The sequence below is a fragment of the Lonchura striata genome, chromosome 13 (assembly GCF_046129695.1).
Source record: "Lonchura striata isolate bLonStr1 chromosome 13, bLonStr1.mat, whole genome shotgun sequence".
NCBI lineage: Eukaryota > Metazoa > Chordata > Aves > Passeriformes > Estrildidae > Lonchura > Lonchura striata.
In genome coordinates, this window is record NC_134615.1 from 20,023,484 (window position 1) to 20,046,479 (window position 22,996).

General features: G+C 41.2%; 1 protein-coding gene across 2 annotated transcripts in view; it reads left to right on the forward strand.

Annotated features, from left to right (window-relative positions):
• Nucleotides 1-22,996, forward strand: part of CDH13 (cadherin 13) — a 462,820-nt gene that overhangs the window by 357,165 nt on the left and 82,659 nt on the right. For both annotated transcript variants that reach the window (XM_077786380.1, XM_077786379.1), the window contains exon 8: nucleotides 16,563-16,703. In XM_077786380.1, the coding sequence (XP_077642506.1) occupies nucleotides 16,563-16,703 (141 nt within the window). The remainder of the gene's footprint in view (nucleotides 1-16,562; nucleotides 16,704-22,996) is intronic.

The window sequence follows — 22,996 nt, forward strand, 5'->3', positions numbered from 1 at the left end:
ACACGTTCATTGACATGAAAGCATACAACTGCTGCCATGGGAGTTGTTGCAGTAGCCTTCACTGTGGATTTCAGGGTGGCTTTTCTCCCTTTTCCACCTGTAACCAAGAGATCTCATTCTGTAATCAAATTGCATTTCCTGGTAACTTGTCTGTGTGGGGAAAGGAGGGGATGGAAGGGCAGGGTGTGAATTCCCAAGTAACAGCACGTACAAAGTGGGCACCTGTTGGATTTATCCTTCCCAGTGGAGTTGAAACCCTCCTGGCCCAGTCCCCACTGCACATTCCAACAGGTCCTTTTGAACACAGAAATATATTCAGAGATGCCTTTATTGTTAGCCAGTTGTTTTGGGGATTGCTGGAAACCATTCCAGGCCAGTCAAATATCCCAAAATATTTATTTTGATCCCTTCAGGGAGAGGTTCTGATATTGTCAGGATCAAGTATGTTGAACTTTGGTAAACAGAATATCTGTAAATAAACTTTAAGGGCGGGATGTGATGCTTTTTTAATGCAGGGCTGCTTTTGGAGAGGTTATATTCTGTCCAACAGAGGGATCAATTGTCTGGTCACAATATTGATGGAGGAATGTCTCAGTTGTATAAAATTCTGGCTAAAAGGCTTGGGTCCTGTGGAACCATGTCTCAAAAATATTGATTAAATTCAACATAATCCTTCAATCTGCCAGGAATCATCAAAAAGTGCTTTGTAATTTGCCACTGTTTGGAGGCACTTTAAAAGCTGCATATTTTCCTTTCCTGGTGCTTTGACATTTTCCTTTAAAATGCTGTGTTCCAAAGTGTGTTGTAAGGGAAATTTCCATAATGGCCCAAATAATGAAGTGTTGGTTATCTCTGTGCAGGGAGGGTTCAGTGGAATACTCAAAGGTGATGAATGATCTGATGACCTCTCAAATGGGTGCTGTTTGATGTTGTTCTTCACCTCCTGGAATTGGAATCACTTGGAAAAAAAAAAAAAACAAAGTGCCTGATAAATTACATGGATATTCTAAATCCATTTACCTACCCTGGCCTAGAATCAAGTCAAAACCTCATGTCCAGGGAAATCAGTGGAGTCCAGACTCGTCATATTTTGATGCTCTCTTGTAGGTCCTCTTTCACAAGAAAAAACCCACATTTTTAGGCAAATAATATTTTTGAAACAAGGGTAGATACAGAGAAGGCAAAGCTTGGGGAGAGGGAGAACACTGGCAGATAACTGAATACTTCCTTGATTATCTGTGGCCAGCCTTTGAATTCCAGAGAAGAAACCTAAGTGCTGATTTCTATTTATTCTGTTTTACTTTCAGTTGTGTATCACAGTCCTGCTCTAAAACATTCTCTAGCTGATAATATCAACTTTATTTCACATTTTCATCAGCAACTGCAGTCCTGCTTTGATAAACAGCATCTTAAGATGCTGAACATTTGACAAAGGCAGTAATTTTAGAAGCATCTTCTCCATCTATTTATTAAGCTAATTGCTTCACTTGTAGCCTTCCTTCCAATTTGTTGTAGTGTTAACTCAGCATTTCCTGCCTCTGGAAATCTGTTTAACTTAAAGGGACTTTTAAGATAGGCTTTTAACAAAATTCAATTTTCCAGTTTTCTTGTGAAATTGAAATTTCTTTCTTCCTTTTCTTTCTCTCTCAATAAAGTTTATGCAAATAATATTAAAATTTATAATGAGACTAATATTTGTTAATCTCAGTTCAAACAGTGGATTTGTATTAAAACATAGTTTCAAACACTTCTGTTGAGAGTGAGAAAGTGTATTTTAATTCATTCATTACTGTGCTGCACTTGTTAAGCTTGAATTGTCATTATGATTACACACCATAATTTTTAGTATTCAATATTAATTATATTAAAATCCCATTAGATCTACAGTTGCTGGGCCTGCTTTGATTCCCATTTTGCAGAAGTGTTTTGGAGCAGTTCCAGGACATGAACCTGATCCTGCAGCTCAGTGCTGGTTTCGGCAAGAGATTTGTGCATATAAATTAATTATGTGAATAAAAGTGTTTTGGGCTCAGTAAAGGTTGAAGGGCATTCCAGGATGTCACACACTCTGTGGCCTGCAGAAATGTCAGGAATTAGATCGTGAGCTGCTTGAGGTCACTGTCCTGTTGGACCAACGGGTGTTGGAGGGTGCCCTGAAATACAAATTTCACAGTGCTCATTCCAGACACAGGAAATGCCAACCTGCAAAGAACTGAAAAGGTGCCTCAGTCATTTATTTGGTTTAATTGCAGATCTCTAGGAGCTGTCAGCAATACAAAATCACATTTTTCTGTGTGTGTCTGGGAGGGGCTGGATTTCGACCCAGGTTCTTTCACAGTCTCAAAGCTCTTGCCTTGCTTGTGGCCAAGCTTGCTTACCAAAACTTTCGGAGTGTGGGTGTCAGAGTCCAGCACATCCCCCTGGCTGCCCTGGCTGTTTCCAGACCCTGGAAGGGGTTTGGAGACCTTGGCATGAAGTTAAAAATAGCTGTGGCTTCAATTTTAGCCTGTGGGAAAAGTTGTCAACTTTATATGAGCAATTACAAGTCACAAGGGTTTGAGTAATGTGGTAGTTAATTAACACAGGGTGAAAAAGAATGGAATTCTGGGGTTTTTAGAATGTGATTCAGGGGAACAAGATGGAGGGATTTGGGTGTGTCCTGACCTACTTCTCCTTCTCCTTGCCCTCCATGTCTTGGTATGATGGTGACACTTTTCTATTGGTTTAAGGTAGAGACACAGTGTCCAACATAAATGATAGATATTGGCACAATATTGTAAATGTTGTACATGTAGTTTTATGTATAAAATGTTAACATCACCCAAGGCAGCACACAGATTGTCATGGCCTCCTTGCTAGCCAGAGCTCAGCAGGTCAGAGAAAGAATATTCTGGATAAGGGGGAATAAACAACCTTGAGAAGCCAATCCTATGCATTCAGACTCCTTTGGCTGCACGGGCTGGGAAATGAGGACTTTTACACTCCTGGGGTCATCCCGACACACAGAGACACTGCAGACCCTGAGATGTGGGCAGAAACCGCGTGTGCCACATCAGCCACACTCTCATGCCACGCCGGGAATTCAGGGATGTGTGGATCCCTCCAGGCACTCAGACACTGCACAGCTCTCCAAAACAGCTGGACGTGGGTTTGGCAGAACTGAGGCACCCAAACTGTGTAATTTAAGAGCATCCCCAGGGAGCACAACCTGGACAAGCAGCAGCACCCAAACCCTTCACCTTCAGAGCAAGGGGAGCGCGACAGGGCTGAGGTTCTGAGAGCACAGGGCTTCCAGGGCTGGGCTGAGTTTGGAAGTGCTGCTCAGATCCACAGCCCAGATCTTCCTGCCTTTGAAAAGTTCTTTCAATAACGCTGTGGATGTCTCTTCCCAGTTCTTCAAAGGGCTCAGATATTCTTTCCTACCACTTCTCCTCCTGCTACCAGTGCCTCCCATACCGTTCTCCCCTTTGTTGGCTTTGCTGCTTTTAGTCTACAAGAACTGCCTGGAAATTTTGGAGTTTGCACAACTCTTTCTGAGATCTCTCCATTGTAGTTCCCTGACCTCTGCTCACCCACATCCTCCTGTACCCCACCTCCTGCATTCACCTTCCCTCTGTCTCATGGTTTTCACTTAATTGCAGTTTGTCCTCCTTTAATACAAAACCAGTAGATTTCTCTCAGTCACTAATTCTTATCTTTATTTCTTCTTTAATTCTGCACATTACCAAGAATTTGTTTTCCTTTCCAGTGTGCCTTGGGAGCTCTCCTAAAGGAAAGTTGTATATAAAACTACTTTATAGAGCACCAGGCCTCCAGAAATTTCTGACATTGAGTAGCGTGAGCACAGCAGGGAAGCCGAGTTTATACTGCAGTATTATTTCTTCTTATTTGTTCAACCTGTCCTATATTTTCTGTCATGTAAATTTATTGTTTCACAAAAGCAGCTGTACTGCAGTGCAAAATCTGCATGAGGCAGTGACAAGCTAAGTCTGAAAGTGAGAATAACCTACAAATGTTGGTTTGGTTGCAAGAAGACAAAGCCTGACTTCAGGATGATGGTGGGGAGATGTTTGGTTAGCAGATGCTCTTAGAAAAGAAAAGTATGGTTGTAAAAGTCTAGCAAAAAGATAACTTTTTAACTGAAGCAGAAAATGCAAGACTTCCAAAAAAGGCATTTAATTTTTTTTTTTATCTCGAAAGGAAGTGATAAGAAGATATGTAGGAGTAAGAAAGAAAAGAATGAAATTGACTGGAGAAATTTTAAATGTAAAATTCCATTGTTACATCTTTCATCAGAACACAAATCCTATAGAGGGGTTGATTTTTCACCCCATAGTGTGATAAGCTTTTTGGTAAAACAGAAATAGTGTAATTGAAATCCATTTTGCATCATTTTCCCTTGGATGATTTAGAATTAGGCCAATTTATATTCTGCAGGTACAACCCAATGAGAGTGTAAATGCAGCCACCAGAATTGTTTTTGTCCACGAGCAAAGCTGGTATCATTTACTGATTCATTACACTCTCAGCAGGATTCTCTCTTTCAAAAGCTACCTGGAATTCTTCCTGGCAATAGAACACTAAACTCTAAAATAAAATTTGCATAAAAAATGAAAGTTCAAGAAAAAATGATAATAGTGATTAAAAGTAACATTTGATGACTATTTTGATTAGAATACCACATTGAAATGTGGTATTCAAACAGACACAGAGGCTTTTATTCCCCTCCAGCTCCAACTGACAATGCACCTATTTAACTAGACTATTATGTCCCTGATAATTTGTTTGAAATAATAGACAGTGCTTCCATTAATATTTAACAATATAAACATCAAGCAAAGGCTGTACATCTGGAATCACAGACTGTGCTTTTTGCATTAGGGTACTAATTTTAGAAATAACCTCTGTCTGCTGGGGCATGCTGATGTGTGGTTGTTGTAACAAGTCAATAATTGAGCTTTCTGGGCATTTTGACCACTGATACAAATTTGCAAAGCAGATTACACAGCAGAAACACAATTTCCATCCTGACCTTTATCACATTGCTTTCTGTTGGGGGAATTAGGGAGGGAAATATAATCTAAGTGGGCCTAATTTGCAAGAATGTGATTTCTGATGTTAACCCAATAAGCTGCATTTTTATTCATTTGATAACACATCATCTAAAAATCTGGCATTATGCAGGTATCACAAAACTTATTATCTTTTATTGCCTAGGCAGAAAATACTGGGTTAGATGATTATAAATTGAAACTCATGGGAAACTTTTCTCTTCAGCTGCTGTGCAAAGATCCTGTCACAGCCTGGTTTGTTTTAGCAAACAAACAGCCTTGGTCACATCCTCCAGTGTGAGCAGGGCACAGGAATGATGCTGAGCTGTGGTGGATGTAGAGATGCTGGTTGGGGTTAAGGATGCAGAACCTCCTTGAGAGGTCTCTGCAAGAAGTCCTTTCAGATGGTTCATCCTGGTCGTGTGAGTGTGTCTTGGTTTGAACAGCCAGGTGTCTGCTGGGGAAGGCAGGAGCCTCCCTTGAAATGGAAAATGTAAACCCCCTCCCTCTGAATTGTTATAATTTTGAAATTAAGGGGCTCTCAGGAAAAGATATGGGAGCAGGGATAAGAGTTCTTTAATAGGAAAAATAAAAATTAAAATGCAGTAATACTAAATAGCACTGCCAGAGTCAAGCAGGCCCTGACCCCCTGTGGGTCAGGGAGGTGGCTCAGCCCCATCCCAGGGGGGCTCAGCCCTCCTGCAGTGCCAGCTGTGCTTCTGCTGGAGCAGGATCCTGCACAAGGGGGGAGTTTTCCTCTGGAGCTCCAGGGCTGGGGGAGATGGGCCTGGGCTCCTCTGGGAATGCAGTGGGGGAGAAAGCTGCTCCTCTGGGAATGCAGGGGGAAGAAAGCTGCTCCTCTGGGAATGCAGGGGGAAGGAAGCTGCTCCTCTGGGAATGCAGGGGGAAGGAAGCTGCTCCCCTGGGAATGCAGGGGGCAAGGGCTGCTGTGCTGTTCCCAGGTCAGATTGTAACCAGGTAGAAATTTTTGGCTCCTCCCCTGGGCAGAGCATCTCCCATGGGATGATGGAATTTTCTCAGCTGTGCAGGGACACTTAGTGGCCATGAACGGGAGATAATTAATAATTAATGGCCCATGAACAGAAAAGATCTCCTGGAGGGAGGATTGGGTGTGAGAGAGATAAATAAGACTGCCCAAGGAACAGAAATAACTGTCCCACCTCTGACAGATGGCAGTAGAACACACACTCCTGACCACATCTTGTAACTTAAGACAGAGTGCCACACTCTTGTGCTGTCACAGCCTTTGGGACTATGAGAAATAGGTGAGGCCCAGGGCCTATCCTCCAGCTGAATTTCAGCTGGAAGAAATTCAGTTGCTGCCCTCTCAGTGATACAAAGTGGAGTGAAAAGTGTAAGCAATAGGAAAGTTCCAAAGGTGTGTCCTGAGCAGCAGTGAAGCAGCAGTGCACACAAATCCTGCCTGGGTAAGTGGTAAAGCAGCTTCCCTGGCATTGCTCTTGTCAGCTGGATGCATTTCAATGGTCTTGACTCGGCTGCACACCCAACAGGATTTGCTGTTTGATGAAAAGGTGAAGAAAATCTCTGTGAGGGTCTGTGGTGTCTTGGAATGATGAGGTAGATTAGACCAAGTTTTGCATTGGATTCCAGGAAATTCTCAGATGTATAAATTTGATTAATCTAAATTCAGCTCTGGTGATATGGTGGATTGTTTGATGGCAGAAGATCATAAAACAATCAGCATTGGGTTTCACTCAGATTCCTGCAATACATTCCTCCAGATCTGTGTGCTAGGAAGTGCAGTCTGGGAGCACAGGGACTTGTGGTGTCAGGATTTAAGCTGTGCACTGGTTTCCTGCTTGGCTCAGAACAGGGTTTGCAAGGCAAGAAAAATATGGAAAATAACCTTAAGTTGAAGTGCTCCAACTTTGCATAGAATCATAGAATGTTTCAGGTTGGAAGAGACCTTAAAGGTCAACTTCTTCTACCCCTGCCATGGCAGGGACAATTTCCACTAACCCAGGTTCCTCCAAGCCCTGTCCAACCTGGCCTTGGACACTCTCAGGGATCCAGGGGCAGCCCCAGCTGCTCTGGGCACCTGTGCCAGGGCCTCCCCACCCTCACAGGGAAGAGTTTCTTCCTCACATCCAATCTAAATCTGCCATCCTTCAACATAAAACCATTACCATTACCACTATATAAAACCTTGTTCCACTTGGCTTCTTGGCACCTTAAGGAGATAAAGCTCTGGGGCTGCTCAATATCCTCCTCCAAATCCTACAGGAAACACTTCAAGGCTTCCTGAGCCTGAATCAGACTCCAGGAGAAGCAAACTCAAGCATGGGGAAAGCTGAGTTCTGGTTTGGTTTCAATGCAAACCTATGGGAACCTGCCAGTTTTTCATCACAAACTGGGCAAGTTAAAACCTAATAAAAGTGCAAATAAACCTGGGAAGTCCATTTGAAGTCAGTGGAGCTGTGCTGATTTATTCCAGCCTGAGAATCTTTTCGGGCTTGAATGCTTTTGGGGTTGCTCCTGATTTCTCCTCTCTGGTTTCCAGCAGAACTCCAATTCTCATCTCTGTCCTGATCCATTTTATCTGACCTTTACACCCTCCACATACACAGGGCATTCTCTCAGCACTGGGATATTTATATAAAGATATTTGAAAAGCTGTCTCTACTAAAAGCCATTTGAGGTTACTGTGCAGGAGAAACTTCTCTCTCCTTTCACGTTTTTGGATTTAAATAGACTCATTCCTACCTACAGCAGGGACTAGGAATGATTCAATAATTTGCAACTAATAATTTATTAGAACAACTTTGCCCTCCTTTCTCCTCACAAATTGTCTGCAAACAGATTGTACAACTCTAATATGTTAATAGCTGAAAATTATTTGACCATTTTTTTCAGCAAATACCCTTTGGCCTGTGGATTGTTTGAATTGCAAATTGCAACTGTTAAAATGAAATATATAATTAACACTGCAAATAGAGCTGATTGGGTATTGCAGGAGACCCGATTTTTCAAAATGAACATTTGCAACAGTGATTTGCAAAAAAAAAAAAAAAAAAAAAGGCTTTGTTGAAGTAAATATTTGTAATACAGAAGGGTATTCCTATCTTGAGAGTTCCTGACAGCTCACTTGAGATTTTGTTAGTGTAGACAACCAGATTCAAAGTCCTGTTGATAAACTTGAACTGCTTCTTACCTTCCCTCATCCAGCCAGGTGTCCTGATGCAGATATTTATTTATTTTGAGACACAACTCTTTTAATATGCTCTGTCCGAATTGTTGCCTTTGTAAATATAATTAGGCATAACTTGGCAGGTTGTGTAGCAGTTGTAATATTTTTTTAGAAGTGAAATAATCAGGACAGGCAGGAATTGTGCCTCCTACATTTGCCAGTCAGACTCTCAATGTCTCCAACCATATATTCTGATTTTAATGGAGAAACCCTTGGATATTTCTTTTGTCTTCTAGCAATGTTGCAGTGCTCAATATGAAACTTTGGAACATGTTAAGCACCGGGCAAATGATGTAACCAAGTCCATCCTTGGGGTTTTTTTGGGGTACAGTTCATTAATGTGGATGAGATACAGTGTTTTCTATCCAGCACCAAAAATTGGAGTATAAACAGTGATAGGTTTAGAGTCTGTAAGGAGTAGGAGTAGTGCCAGGTGCCATGTAAAGCACCAGAATACTCAGTGGTGCAAGGACAGGGAGGGTTGGAGGCTGTGCTGGGTGCAGGCTCTGTGGAAGGGGGGACTTTGATGCAGAACATGGGAAGCTGTGCCATGATTTCCATGGTTCCTCTCCCAAAAGAATCCTGTGGCTCCAGCTAGGTGGGTTCTCATGAATCCTGAGCTCTGGAATTGCCATGGATTGTGAGCTCTGGAACCGTCATGGATTGTGAGCTCTGGAATTGCCATGGATTGTGAGCTCTGGAATTGTCCTGAAGTGAGAGCTCTGGAGCTTTCATGCATTCCAAGCTCTGGATTGCCCTGAATTCTGAGATCTGGAACTGCCATGGGTTCTGAGCTCTGCATTGTCCTGAACTCTGAGCTCTGGAATTATCCTGAATTGAGAGCTCTTAAATTATTGTGAATCCTGAGTTCTGGAATTGCCATGAATTCTGAGTTCTGGAATTGCCATTAGTTCTGAGATCTGGGTTGTCCTGAATCCTGAGTTCTGAAAATGCCATTAATTCTGAGATTTGGATTTGCCATGATTTCTGAGCTCTGGATTTGCCATGAATTGTGAGTTATGGAATTGCTATGGATTGTGAGTTCTGGAATTGTCATGGATTGTGAGCTCTGGAATTGTCATGGATTGTGAGCTCTGGAGCTGCCATTAATTGTGATCTCTGGAATTGCTACGGATTGTGAGCTCTGGAATTGTCATGGATTGTGATCTCTGGAGTTGCCATGAATTGTGAGCTCTGGAATTGCTATGGATTGTGAGCTCTGGAACTGCCCAAATTCTGAGCTCTGGAATTACCTGAATACTGAGTTCTGGAATTGCATGGATTCCGAGTTCTGGAATTGCCATGAATCCTGAGTTCTAGAATTCACATGGATTCTGATCTCTGGAATTGCCATGAATCCTGAGTTCTAGAATTCACATGGATTCTGATCTCTGGAATTGCCATGAATCCTGAGTTCTAGAATTCACATGGATTCTGAGCTCTGGAACTGCCTGGTTTCTAAGCCTTAGGAGCTGTGTTCCAGCCAGGATGGCTGTGTGTGCTCTTTCCAGCCCCTGGAAGGGGACGGTTAGTGACACCAGCCAGGCAGGGGGTGCTGGCACACAGCAGGGTCTGTAATTCTTCACAGACCATCATGGAGCTGTGTTTCCTCTAACCAAGCCCGTTCCTGGGGAGCAGACCCTCACTCCAGCCCCTTCTGCTGCCGGCAGAGGGTTTGGGTGGGGAGTGTTGCCTTTACATTCCTGTATTCTGAATGTGGAATAATAAGGGTGATTAAGTGGTCTAAAATCAGCTCAAGAAGTTGCACAATAATTGATGCTTTCACACTGGAGTGAAAGATTTCTGCAGCACTATTTAATTATGAGAAACAACTGATTTTTTTTTTGCCTGAAAAAGGAAAAAAAAATAAAAAAAGAAATTACATTCATTGGTCCAGGAGGAAAGCTGAAACATAGCTTGTGTTTTAAAAAGAAAAGCATATTTCAGTATATTTGACAGCAAGTATTTTCCTTGAAACATTGTGATTCTTGTTCTCCAAAGCTATTAGAAATTATTATAGTACTTTATACTTCTAGCAGAGCTGACATGGAAAATGGCCTTCGTCCCAGACCATGAGCATCTAGTGAGTAGCTGCTGCAGATCAACATCCCCCCTGTTATAAAGGGAAATATCTTTGCCTGGTTAAAACCAGTGTAGAGGCACCACCTTCAGTGGTGCTGGTTTTTTATTTTTATTTAGAATACTGAATATTTGCTCTCTTCCCTGGGCTTACTTTTAGGAGCAGACTAACTAACAGTAATGATTTAAGGGGAAATATCTCAGAATAAACCTAAGCTTCAGCCATTGTTCTGTGCTGGATGTTGCTGATCTCTACCTGAGGAGAAATTCTTATGAATATCATCATCCATGTAAAGAAAGTCCTTTATGTGGCATTAATATTTATATTAATATATGTATAAATATGTATATAAGATCCAAGATGCACAGCCTTCTACAGCCTTCCACAAAGTGATATTAATTCAGTATCCAAATCCTAATTTGTACATCAGTCAAAACTTATAATTTTACACAGACTGTTGAAAGTATGCCCATAAAATTCCTGTCTTTTCATGTAAAATGTAACAAACTCATCCACATACACAAGCCCTATGCTTAGCCCAGCATTATGAAGAATTAAATGTGCAAATTTATGTGTAATTTAAAATAAATGTGTAAGTTATGAGGAATTAAATTGATCCTATATATTAAATAGTCACAGATTTCATCATGATGAATAACAAATAACTCTGGCCAGGAAACCAATTTGGTTCAAACACTTTGGAGCAACTTCTTTCCTTTTTTTAATGGTTATTGCTCAAGGAGAAAATTTAGTCTTCTTTTTGCTTCCAGATATACCCAAGGACTCCATGTCTCCCACAGGTAGTAAATAGATATTGATTTTTTTCATAACAGAAGTACATTATTACAGTGATTAAACTGTAGACCTTCCTTTATGATATGAAAAAGTTGGAAATTGGTGAGCTAAAGAGGATTTATGTTACAAAGGAGTTTGGGTTTTTCTATTCATCAGACTGTAATTCAAGCTCTAAATGCAAAGTCTCTGTTATATCACCCTTTTTAAGCAGCAGCAACTGGCATTTAAAATAAATGCTGATATTATAATTATCAAAGCATTCTGTCTGTTAGAACTGCTAATAGTCACTTTGCTTCATTTTTTTTCAATTTTACATTTGTCAAAATCCTGACAAGCATACTCTGGGATAATGTTAGATTCAATGTTGATATTGTTACTCAACAAGAACATTGATTATGTCTTAATAGGACATAGTCAGTATGTATTATATGCAATTATCATCTTAAATGAACACAAGCATTTATTTAGCACCAACTGAAATTATTTCAATCTGAAGATTTTTTTCTTTCTGGTTAGCATTATATTATAAAGTCATTAGTATCAAATATGATATTGCAGCACACTCCCGATACAGAATTATGCATGAATGCATAGTTTATAAACAGAATTATAAATAGAAGAATCGAGGCACTGTCGCATCATTACAGAAATACAAATATCGATGGAATAGTCGGAAAACTCTCTTTTGATAATTAGTATTGAAAGGATCCTTAGAACACTTGTTTAAGCATTTTGAATGTTCTGTGTGTTGTTTGTTTCACAAACAGAATTTATTTTGATTTCAGCAACTTTCTGGGAATTTGGGGATTTCTATTCTCCCCAGTAGGTTTTTTTTTTTTTGGATGGGGACTGAAGCAATAAAGGAAGGCTGGGTGCTGGGTACCGAGCGTGCCATGTCCAAAATATGCAATCCAAGGGTGATTGCAGGGGGGCACCGGAGGAATATTGAACCCAGGGCTGCCTGGGGAAGGTGCTGCAGTCCTGCTGCTGCAGGGAACCACAGCCTCGAGGGCCCTAAACCCAAGCAGCTCCGCTGCTTCCCACCTTACAGTTTGAGTTCTGCTGCACTGGTGCTGCTGCTGATTCCAGCTGAATTTGGATGTCCTACAGCCCAGACCAAGGCTGGGACTCTCCCTGCTGCTGCTGGGAAATACTGACAGCCAGGGCTTGCTTCTCTTCACTCACTGATGGCTTTTTATTGTATCTGTAATACTGAAAGATTAAAACCCAGCAGAAACCCATTATCATCATCATCTGCTTTCACTCAGCGTTCCCCAGAAGCTCTCCCTTGGCTCGCTCCACCTGTGAGTGCCTGCACTGCACTCTTTATTTCCCTCTGCTGGGATTAGCTCCTCCTGCCTTTGTCAGGAAGCTGAACCCTGAAATCAAAGTGCCTTTGCTGGCCTCTCCCTGCTCTGTGGTGCCGAGCCAGCCCTGTCAGGGCAGCAGGGCAGTGGGATCTGGCTGAAGACCACCCTAGGTCAGGGGTGGCTCCATGCGGTGGAAAAGTCTCTCCTCCAACCTGAGCTTCCAAAGAAAGGCTCAGCAGTCTCTCTTGTTCGGTCTCAAGGCAGTTTATTGCAAGTTATCTAAAAGATTTTCTCCTTGAGCTGCTGTGGTTTGCTCACAGCTCAGGCAGAGGCACACACACACCCTGACATTCTCTCTGACTCCCGACTGCTTCTTCTCTCCCACCCAGGGCTGCTGCTCTCTTTTATATGGGACATTACGTGTGACATGGTTACAGTTTTTCCCAATGCCTATTACCTATATTAAATGGTGCTTTTCTATCTTTTATATGGTACATTACGTGTTACATGTTTACAGTTTTTCCCAATGCCTATTACCTATATTAAATGCTGCTTTTCTATCTTTTATATGGTACATTACGTGTTACATGGTTACAGTTTTCCCCAATGCCTATTACCTATATTAAATGGTGCTCTTCTACTCTAAACCAATCTGTGAGTGCCAACATCACCAAGAACATGGAGGTGAGGAAGGAGAAAGAGGGACGACAGGGCAGGCCCAAATCCCAAATCCATCTTAAACCCTCTGACCCCCATGTACAAAACCAAAACCCCCCTGTACAGCACTCAAAAATTCTTCCCTCTACTTTGTGACTACTTCTACTCTAATATCTAAACTTTTGTGGCTTCTTGTTTTTCCTGCAAGGTTGGTAAATCATTCCATGGTTCAAGCCCAAAATCACAGCTGTTTGCAGCTGCCTGCCAGGGTCTAAAATGCTTCTGACCTGGGCCCAGAACATCCAAAAATGTCTGAGGGAGATTTTGAGTTCCGACAGGATCTGATGGGATGTTAGCTCTGGTGGGGATGCAGGGAGGGCACTCAGGACACAGCTCACCTCCTTGGCAAGCCACACAAGCTGGCAGTGTCACCCCCGCCGTGGCTGAGTGGCTACAGGGAAAATTTATGGGGAAAGGAATGGTTCTCCTGCTGTAATTATGCAAACCCTCTCAACAGTGTCACACTCCACAAAGTCACAGTTGATAAATAACAAACCACATCAGCTAAAGGAACATCACTTGATGTTCCTTTATTAAAATAATCCATTATCCTTTGGAGATCCCACTTGTTGAGAGGTGGGGCTTATTTCTGTTGCTGATATCTCACTGGGTTGCTTTTGCAAGGCTGTGCTTAGGCCACTTAGGAGCAGGACTAGGTTTAGGGGCAGGCAGTGACTTGGTGGAACATGCCTGAGTCTCTGTGGGGTCCCAAAATGATGCAAATTTTGGGTGCTGCAGTAATTGCTCACCTGCAGCTCGGCAGGGATGGAAATGGGGAAGGAAGGATGTTCTCCTCCACTGCCTCCTTCCAGCAGCACTTATTCCTCACGAGAGAGGAGGAAAAGGAAGGAGAACACACTGGGGTCAAAAGTCTGAGCCCTAAGAGGGAAATGCTGAGGAGGTGCTGTGAGATGTTCCAGAGCAGCCCTGACCCCCCAGCACATCCCTGCAGCAGCATCCCTGCAGAACGGGGCTGCTGGGAGCTCAGGGATCCCTGATCTGGCTGCAGAAATCCAGGATTTTGGTAAATCCCACTGCTCCAAACTATCCCTGCTGCTGCCTGGCTCTGCTGGGCTGGAAGCAGGAGAATTCTGCACTACAAGTGAGCGCAAAGAGAGCCTCTGATGGGAACAAGCCTCTGCTCAGGGTTTGCATCTGTTAGCAGCTGCTTCCTCTGACAAAGCAAATATTTGGTGTCAGAACGAGTTGTAGGAAGTGCTGCTTAGCAGGGAAGTGTAAAGTATTCATAATTATATGAAATACTACTCAAAATTCAATGTTTTCCACATTTTGCGTGAGCTTAAACATTGGACTCCTGTCACAGACATTTCTGCTGCAGTGGATGCAATTTCTAGCATAAATGGGCTTGCTTTCAATAGAAAATGGGATGGTTTTCAAAGGAAAAAAGGCCAATTTGTGAGTAAAAATGGACTTATTTCTGAGGAAAGAGGCTTATAAACATGAAGTGATAAATGGCTTTGCAAGTTTTCCATACAATAATAACGACTTTCTAATCAAAATAATGAAAAAGTCACAGCTTGGGGAGGCAAGAGAAGCCTCATTCAGGTTTTAATGCACTTTAGAAAACACATATATGAAAACTGTAAATTTATTTCCTCTCCATGGCGTGAGTTTGTGTTGCAGGTATGTCAGTAAAACTTTGCATATATTTTTATGATGTTATAAATCAAACTCCTGGTCTTGGTTTGCCACCTTCTGAGATGAATTTTATGGAAGAATGTTGTAGGACTCCAGGAAATGCATTTCTTAGGATCCCCTGTGTGGCAGTGGCATCTGATTTCCTAGCAGTCCCCGTGTTTTGAGAACAAAATTTATATTGTGGCTTAACTTGTTGATTTAACATGTAAATTTATTATTTCATAATAGCTGATCTGATGAGCAACTGAGGTGGTTGTTTCTCTCTTGGCCTAAAAATGCTTCCAGATCTACCTACTGAGGAGCTGGGATCTTCTCACAAGTTCTCAAAAAAAAAAGAGATAGTGGGATGTGCCCAGGAAAACCCAGAGTGCAAAATTCTGGGAAAATCTTCCAAACCCCTTGGCTGCAGAGCAGCCTGAGTGACCCAAGAGGCTGAGGCTGCTTGACTGGGCTGTGTCCAATTCCTGACAATTCCCTGGGAAATTGTTGGATAAAAGACATGGATGAGGGATGTCAAAGCTCGGAACCCTGGGCTCTTGCCGACACGAATCCAAAAGGCTACAAAAGGCTCCAAAAGGTTCCAAAAGGCTCCAGAAGGATCCAGAAGGTTCCAGAAGGTTCCAAAAGCAGAGGATTTGTTGCAAGTTTCTCCATGGGATGTGGGTTATTATCCAGGAGGGGTCGGATGGACGTTCCTGGGCAATGTCAGGTTCTCACTGTGTGGCCTCAGAGGTGGCTGCAGCACTTGCCCATCGGTGGCCTCCAGGCTGGTGCTGCTCACGTGGGTTTTGGGCAGGTGCTTCCACTCGAGGCAGCCACACAAAGCCAATTTTATTGAAGTCCCACTGAAATCCAGGTCAGAATTCCCTGCCAGTGCCAGGGGAGCAGGTTCTGATGCTGAGAACTTCAGAACATCAGCTTGGACAGAGCTGTTGCTGACCCCTGGTCCAGATGGGAGAGATGGGAATTCCAAAGGTTGGCGCATTCCCATTCCAGAACTGACCAAAAATAGGGTTTTTTGCCAGATTAAAGCTGTGTTTTATGAGAGGAAATTAAGCTGGATTTTGCTCTGTGCTGTCTGGTTCTGCAGTAGGTGAGCAGCCAGATAAATACCCATGACATGACAATCAGATATCAGCAATATAAATCATTAATATCACTCTACACGTTGGCTTTGGGCAATAACTGGAAGTCTCTGCCTGTTTTGGAAACTGCTTTTTTGTTTCTTGCAGTGGAGCAAACTTAGATTACCAGTCTAAATGCTAATACCCAGAATGAATGGGATTTAATAAAGTGAATTTATATGTAGATTGTGACATTAGTATTTAATTATGTACCCATCATAACACTGATGAAGCAAGCCGCTAAATATTGGTGCACTGAAGGTAGAGCTTACTCTTAAAGAGCAAGTATATTTTAATTTCTTGCCTCTTTCCTAATCTTCCTAAATAACAGGATAAATTATGTACTGTTTACCAATATTCACCTTCATGCTGGATTGCAAATGAGGTTTCCAGGGTAGCAACTGATCTCATAGAAAGCTGTGCTTGTGTTTCGATAAAACTGTGATAACAGACCTGTTTCTCTGCTATGTTTTATTAGCCTAAATAAAGTTTTGGGTTTTTAAAAATGTATTATTTTAATATTAATTTAAAATAGTATGTTATCTCTGTGGGTTATCTTTTTTTCCTTAACATGTCCTTTTATATTTTTTTTTTCAGACTATGGAAAGCCCAAAGTATGAGCTGGTTATAGAAGCCAAGGACATGGGTGGGATGGATGTGGGACTGACAGGCACAGCCACTGCCACCATTCTTATCGACGACAAAAATGACCACGCTCCAGAATTCACCAAGAAGGAGGTAAGAACTGGCCATCTGTTCTCTCCAAAAGGGTGCAAGTAATCCTAATTAGCTCCGTTCTAAATATAAAGATGTTCTTTAAGGAAAGAAGACACGTACAGAATGTTTTTAGCTCGGTGTGGCAGACTTTCCTGGAGCTGCTCTTTTCTTTTTTTCACGTTAACGAACGTGTGTGCATCAGCTCCAAACCACAGTGCAACTGTAAGGTAAAAAAAAAATTATGTCATTTAGGGATTGGCTAGCAGGGTGCAAACCTGTGAAATCAATTTTCTGGGGGTAACTTTCTCCTTTTGCTCCTGTGGGGGGAAAATAGAAAAACTAGATTTAGGCTTTGGGTGGTCAGGACTGTGGGTGAAAACAACATTTTCTTCCTGTCTGTAACACTTCCCCTGTGAGACAGCCAGAGTTTGGGGTTCTGGAATTAAAGCTCCAGTCCTAAAAGCTTCAAATTTAACCTGCAGGTAGAATTTGCAAGGAAAGGTTTTTCCCCTGTAAATTGAATTTAACTGAAAGTTCTCATAAACCCCCAAAACCAAGGTGAGGGAATTCCCTGCCTGTGTGCCCCAGCCTTCCTGCTCAGCTCACACTGCTCTCTTCCATCCCCTACATTTCCTGTGAGGCTGATTTTGTTTGTTTGCTTGTTTTGGGATTTTTTGTGTTTTTTTTTTTTTTTTGTGTGTGTGGTTTTTTTGGTTTTGTTTTTTTTTGTGTGTGTGTGTTTTTTGTTTTTTGTTTGTTTGTTTGTTTGTTTGGGTTTTTTGGTTGGTTGGTTTTCTTTGGGTTTTTTCTTTTTGGTTCCTGGAGAGAATGAAAGACTTTAAAGAAATTTACCTAATTACAGCCAGGTTGGATTTTAAATTTTTCTGGGGCTCTGCAAAATTTAAGGAAAAATTCCCAAAATACGAGCAGCAAACCTGAGGGATCCTGATTTTAAGATACATGTGGAAAAAGAGAAGGGAAGCCTATTGCTGTAGAAGTCTTTTTTATTTAACCTGAAGTATATTTTTACCTCTTCTCTTTGGTAATAGATTATATTGAAACAAATTGCTGTTATTTGACTTAAAGCATTATTTCTTATAAATGAAAAGTAAATGAATACCAGATTCAAACACGACAGAGAAGGGTTTTTAAAAAAAGAATAAAAATAAGAAGAAAGTAGAAACAATTACAATTTTTCCAAGGAAATATCTATAAGTACATAAGTAATTGCTTTGGCAGTATTATTTCAGTCACCTAAATATTATCACAGAGAGACTGAGATCCAAACCCTTCAAGAACATGGGTGGCAATTAAGTGACTATGATCAAACTATTAATTTCTTTTAGATCGGGCTTTTAATGCTCTGAAAGCCGTTTCCTGACAACCAATACTTAAAATATCTTTGAAATGCTGGGGTTTTTTAACCCTCTGGAAAATAACAATGTACAAGGACAGCTTGGTGCATTTAGAAATAAGAATTTATTGGATTAATCAATCTTGATAGCAACTCATGTCAGTCAGAATCCTACCTACTTGAATTTCCAAAGTTGGAGAATTCTTCTCTGGAAGAAATATTTCTACATTGAATTCTTTTGAAGAAGTATTTATATAGTTATAGTCCTGTTTGATTTAATTTGACACAAAAATTCCCATGCCTGCTTAGCCACAAATGTATTGTTAGTATCAATTTCTGTGGAAATTCAGAAATGCTCATAAATTCAGTTCTGTCAGTGACAGTAAAATTTATATCCTGGAAAGTTTGTGGGTTTTAGCATGGAAATTAAATAGGTGTGAAGAGACACCATTATCTTGTTTTCTTTGAAAAGTCTGCTCTTAGATATTTTTCTTGCATTTTTTTTCTTTTCCATAGCGACAACTCTCTTCCTTTTTAATGGTTTGATGTGGGTTTGAACCTTTCACTATTTGGAGATGCTAATGACCTCAGAAATCTTCCTCGGCCTTGCTAAGGGATATTCATATTCCATGAAGAAGGCAGGAAAAATCAGCCTTTCATGTATGGCGCCAGCCCCCTTCAGGAGCAGATTGCCTGTTTGAAATAAGAGCAGGGAGGTGTCTATCAGTTGATTTAATGCCACTTTATTTGATTTTCTGCTGGAAGGGCTTAGTTATTGCATTTTAATACCAGTTGCATACCACAGGCTGCAATGCTATTGATTCAAATGAGAGCTGAAAGAAGAAGACAATATTTTTCAAGGTAACTTCTGAAGGAGAAAGCTCAAATTCAATAGATCTGGAGCTTCGATTCCAGAGTGTAGCTTCTTTTATTTATTTTATTGTATTAAATAAATAATTAAATTATAAATAATAAATTATAATAATTTAATTTATTGAATAAGAAATTATTTCTGGCCTTGGATACTTCCAGGGATGGGGCAGCCACAGCTTCTCTGAGCAACCTGTTCCTCACCACCCTCACAGGAAGGAATTTCTTTCAAATATCCAATTTAAACCCAGATTTCTTCAGCTCAAGGCAGTTCCCACTTGTCCTATCCCTACCTGATCTTGTGCAAAATCCTTCTCCTGGGGGAGGCAGTGCTTGCCCAGTGATTCTGCTCTCCCAGCCACCCTTTTCCCCTCCCTGCATCCCACTCCTGGGCCAGTGTGGGGCAGGAAAATTCATCCATGGAGCTCCAGGAGCAGCTGAGCATCCTGGCTGTGATCCAGCAGAACAATTCCAGTGCCTGCAGAGCCAGAGCTGAGGCCCTGGAGGCTTGGAGAGTGTGTGTCAGGAGCTTTGATGGCTCAATAAATGAGACATTGCTTCAGCCCAGTTCATTATTTGCTTATTGCCCTGTCACTTCCAAAATCTCTGCCTTGTTCTGTCTCGCAGCTACACTTCCTGCTAATGATAGGCAGTGTAAAAATCCATTCAGGTGTGCAAACAGTACTCTGCTCCCTCCAAGGGTTTTAATAATTTCATCTTTCATGCCAAATAGAGCAATATTTTAAGAGCTCCTCCAAAAATCCCAGGTGATGTAGCAAGGCCTGCTTTTTAAAAGGTCACAGTGGCTGGGATATTGTGCCAGATTTAAATTACAGAGATTGAAAATTGTGATGCTTGTAAAGTTAGTGGCCTCTTTGTAAAATTTACAACCTTATTTCTATAACGGGAAAAAGTTTTTAAATTAATTTTGTGAATTATTATTTTGTGTCACACAAAGGATTTTGGAGTTTCCTTTCCAGCAGGGAAAGGCCTTAAGCTCAAATGCTGTTCAGCAGCACGGGATTGCTTATGTGAAAATAAAGAATGAAGCAAAGCAAGGACAGGCACAGATTGTTCTGGAAAATCTGATACCTGGCTTGCATCCTGCAGGATATTCCCAGTGGGTGGGAATGAGCTGGACTGAGTGAACACTGAGGGTGCAGAGTAATTATACCTAGAACATCAACAAAATTGAGAATTCTTTTCTTGTGTCACTGTAAGAGTGGCTGACAGATCACTGCAGTGTTGTATCCTGCAAAAAAGGGATTTTAGTCCAGAGTTAATGTCACTGTGGCTGTGGTGTGATGAAAAATTAACAATGTGGCATCTGCTGAAAGACACGAGCTGGCAAATTCTCCTCTTGTATCTGTTCCTGGAGGCCTGGCTCTGCCCAGATACTGCCTAAGACATGGGGGAGGAAAAAAAATGAGTTTTAACACAAGGAAGATATGGACTTGACCCCTTTCTGTCTTTTTCTTCCTTCTCCAAAAGAATAGCCCAATGAATCCTACTTACTCCATTCCTGCCTGCAGAGTGTGTGCTGAAAAATGAGATTCCTCTGACTGTGTTTGCCTTTATCTTCTGACCTGAATTTTTAAAGCTTCCATTGCTGCTCTTTAGTGTTATTTTCATTTAACACCAGATATATTGTCTTTCCTTGGTAAACCCTGCCAGGCACTGGAGAGGGGAATGCAGTGGTGGGGCTGAAGGGGATGATTTTCCTGCAGTGCCCCAAATTCCCACATTTCTCCTCCTCCAGAGATTTGGGACTGCAGCCAAACCTGGAAAAGTGGGATTTGTCACAGTGCTCTCACTGGCACGTAACGAACAGAGACTTCATCTGGCCAGGGAACAACCATCCCTCAGACAATTCCTCTTTCTGCCACTTCCAGCCTCACCTTCAATCCCATCCGTTTCTGGGACAAAAAAATGTAACAAACAGAAATAATTCTGTCACATCAGGGAGAAAAAGATTAGGGAAAATATTTTGCCTGATAGAAATTTATTTTTAATAGATGTGTATATATATATATATATATATAAAAATATATAATATATAATATATAATATATCATATATCATATATCATATATAATATATCATATATAATATATCATATATCATCATATATCATATATCATATGTAATATATACAATATATAATATATATAATATATATTTTAATATATATTTTATATATATTATCTATATAATATATATTTTATATATTATAATATATATATTATATATATTATATATTATATATTATATATTATATATTATATATTATATATTATATATTATATATTATATATTATATATTATATATTATATATTATATATTATATATTATATACTATATGATGTACGTTCCATATATTATATGTTATTATATATTATTCTATATTATAATATAAATATATTAAGATGTGTAATTTGGTTTTAATATATATTAATATATATTTATTCTTAATATTTATTCTTAATATATATTTTTAATATATATATAGAAATGAATTTTCCAGTAAAATAAAGATCTTGCCTCCTGTGAACAGAATAAAGTTTGTGTAATTTGACAAAACCCCACCAGAGTGAGAACTGCGATACACTAGTGCTGGGAGTCTTAGGTGAAAAATACGATTTGCTCCCATTTTGAATGCCAGCTGATAGATGGTTTATCAAAGAGTACTAAAAGACTAATGGCAGCTTTAATAAATGATCCATCTGCTCCTGCAGGGACCTGCGAGTGGCGAGGTCCCTGTCACTGTGATTTACGCGGCGCTGCCTCAGTCGTGCTCCCCGCTGGGGACAGCAGCCCCTGGAGGACAATCTGCCCCTCCGTCTGCTCGTGTGCACAGGGATGTGAGACTTGCCCAGCCCCAGCTGCAGACATGGATTTTGCAGCTCAGGCTGGGGAGAAACGGGCTTGGAGCTGCTCAGAGTCCCTGCCTTAATTCTTGGTATTGGCTAAAGCGTACTGAGGAACAAATACGGAGCTGAAAGCAACTTCAAGGTTCCTCCTGCATCATTTTTCCATGCTTTTACAAAATTCGTCTCTCTTGGACATGCTACTTTTATTTTCTGTGGTAAACAGAGCTTGGCAACCCAGAACAGATCTGCCCATTGACTTGGCATGTTTGAAGCCAGCCAATCTCACCTCTCCTCCTCCTGTGGACTGAGTCCTTCTTACCATGTCTTGCTGGGAAAATTTTGCCATTTTGTTCCTTTCTGTGCAGGACTTCCAGTGAGCTGGACCAGACCTTTAGACACAATTATGTTAATGGTAGATGATTCCCCTTCTAACCCCTTCCACAGGGTTTTTTTTCTTTATTTTTCTTTACATCTGACTGGGAGAGCTATTCAGTGAGAACCACAACTGTGTGGAAAACAGGGCCAAAGAGGTGCTGTCCTCTGACTAAAACCCAGCTGGGCAGCAAGGCCAGGGCTGCAGCCCTCTCCCATTCCCTGCTGGGGTGGAAATCACAGTGCAAACCAGGCTGAACAGACACAGAACCAGCAGGAGCTGCCAGGGTGGCTCAGCGAGCTGCGGAGAATAAATTTGGGTTCTCCCCACACCACAAACTGCTCTCTCCTGCTGCATGTTGGAAGGGTTGAAGGGGCTTGAGCAGCAGATTTGAGTAAATGAGAAACCACTGCCAGGCTGATAGTTAAGAATCAGAGTTTCATTATGGCCTGAAAGTGATGGGAAACCAATCTAAAATTCCAGCAGCCTGTTCAAATTGGATCAAACTCCCCCAGCGCTGATTTGTCATGAGAAATAGTTTTGTGGGATGGATAAAACCATTACAGCAAAATCACATGAACAGAATGCATATTGGAATTTCCATTTGGCTCCCGTTTTTGGGCTGTGAGGCAATTTACATGCAGAGAAATCAGAATTCATGCAGAAAGTCAACAGAGCAGGGCAAAGCCTCTCCAGCTGTCAGTAAACTTTGGCACAAAGAACAGCTCCAGGATGGCTGGGGATCACCAGAGAGGAGCTCTTTGTCCCCCCTTGTTTTTCCTAGAGTTGTAAATAAAGCTAGAAAGGCTCCTGGAGCATATCTTAACCTTCAGAAACCTCTACACC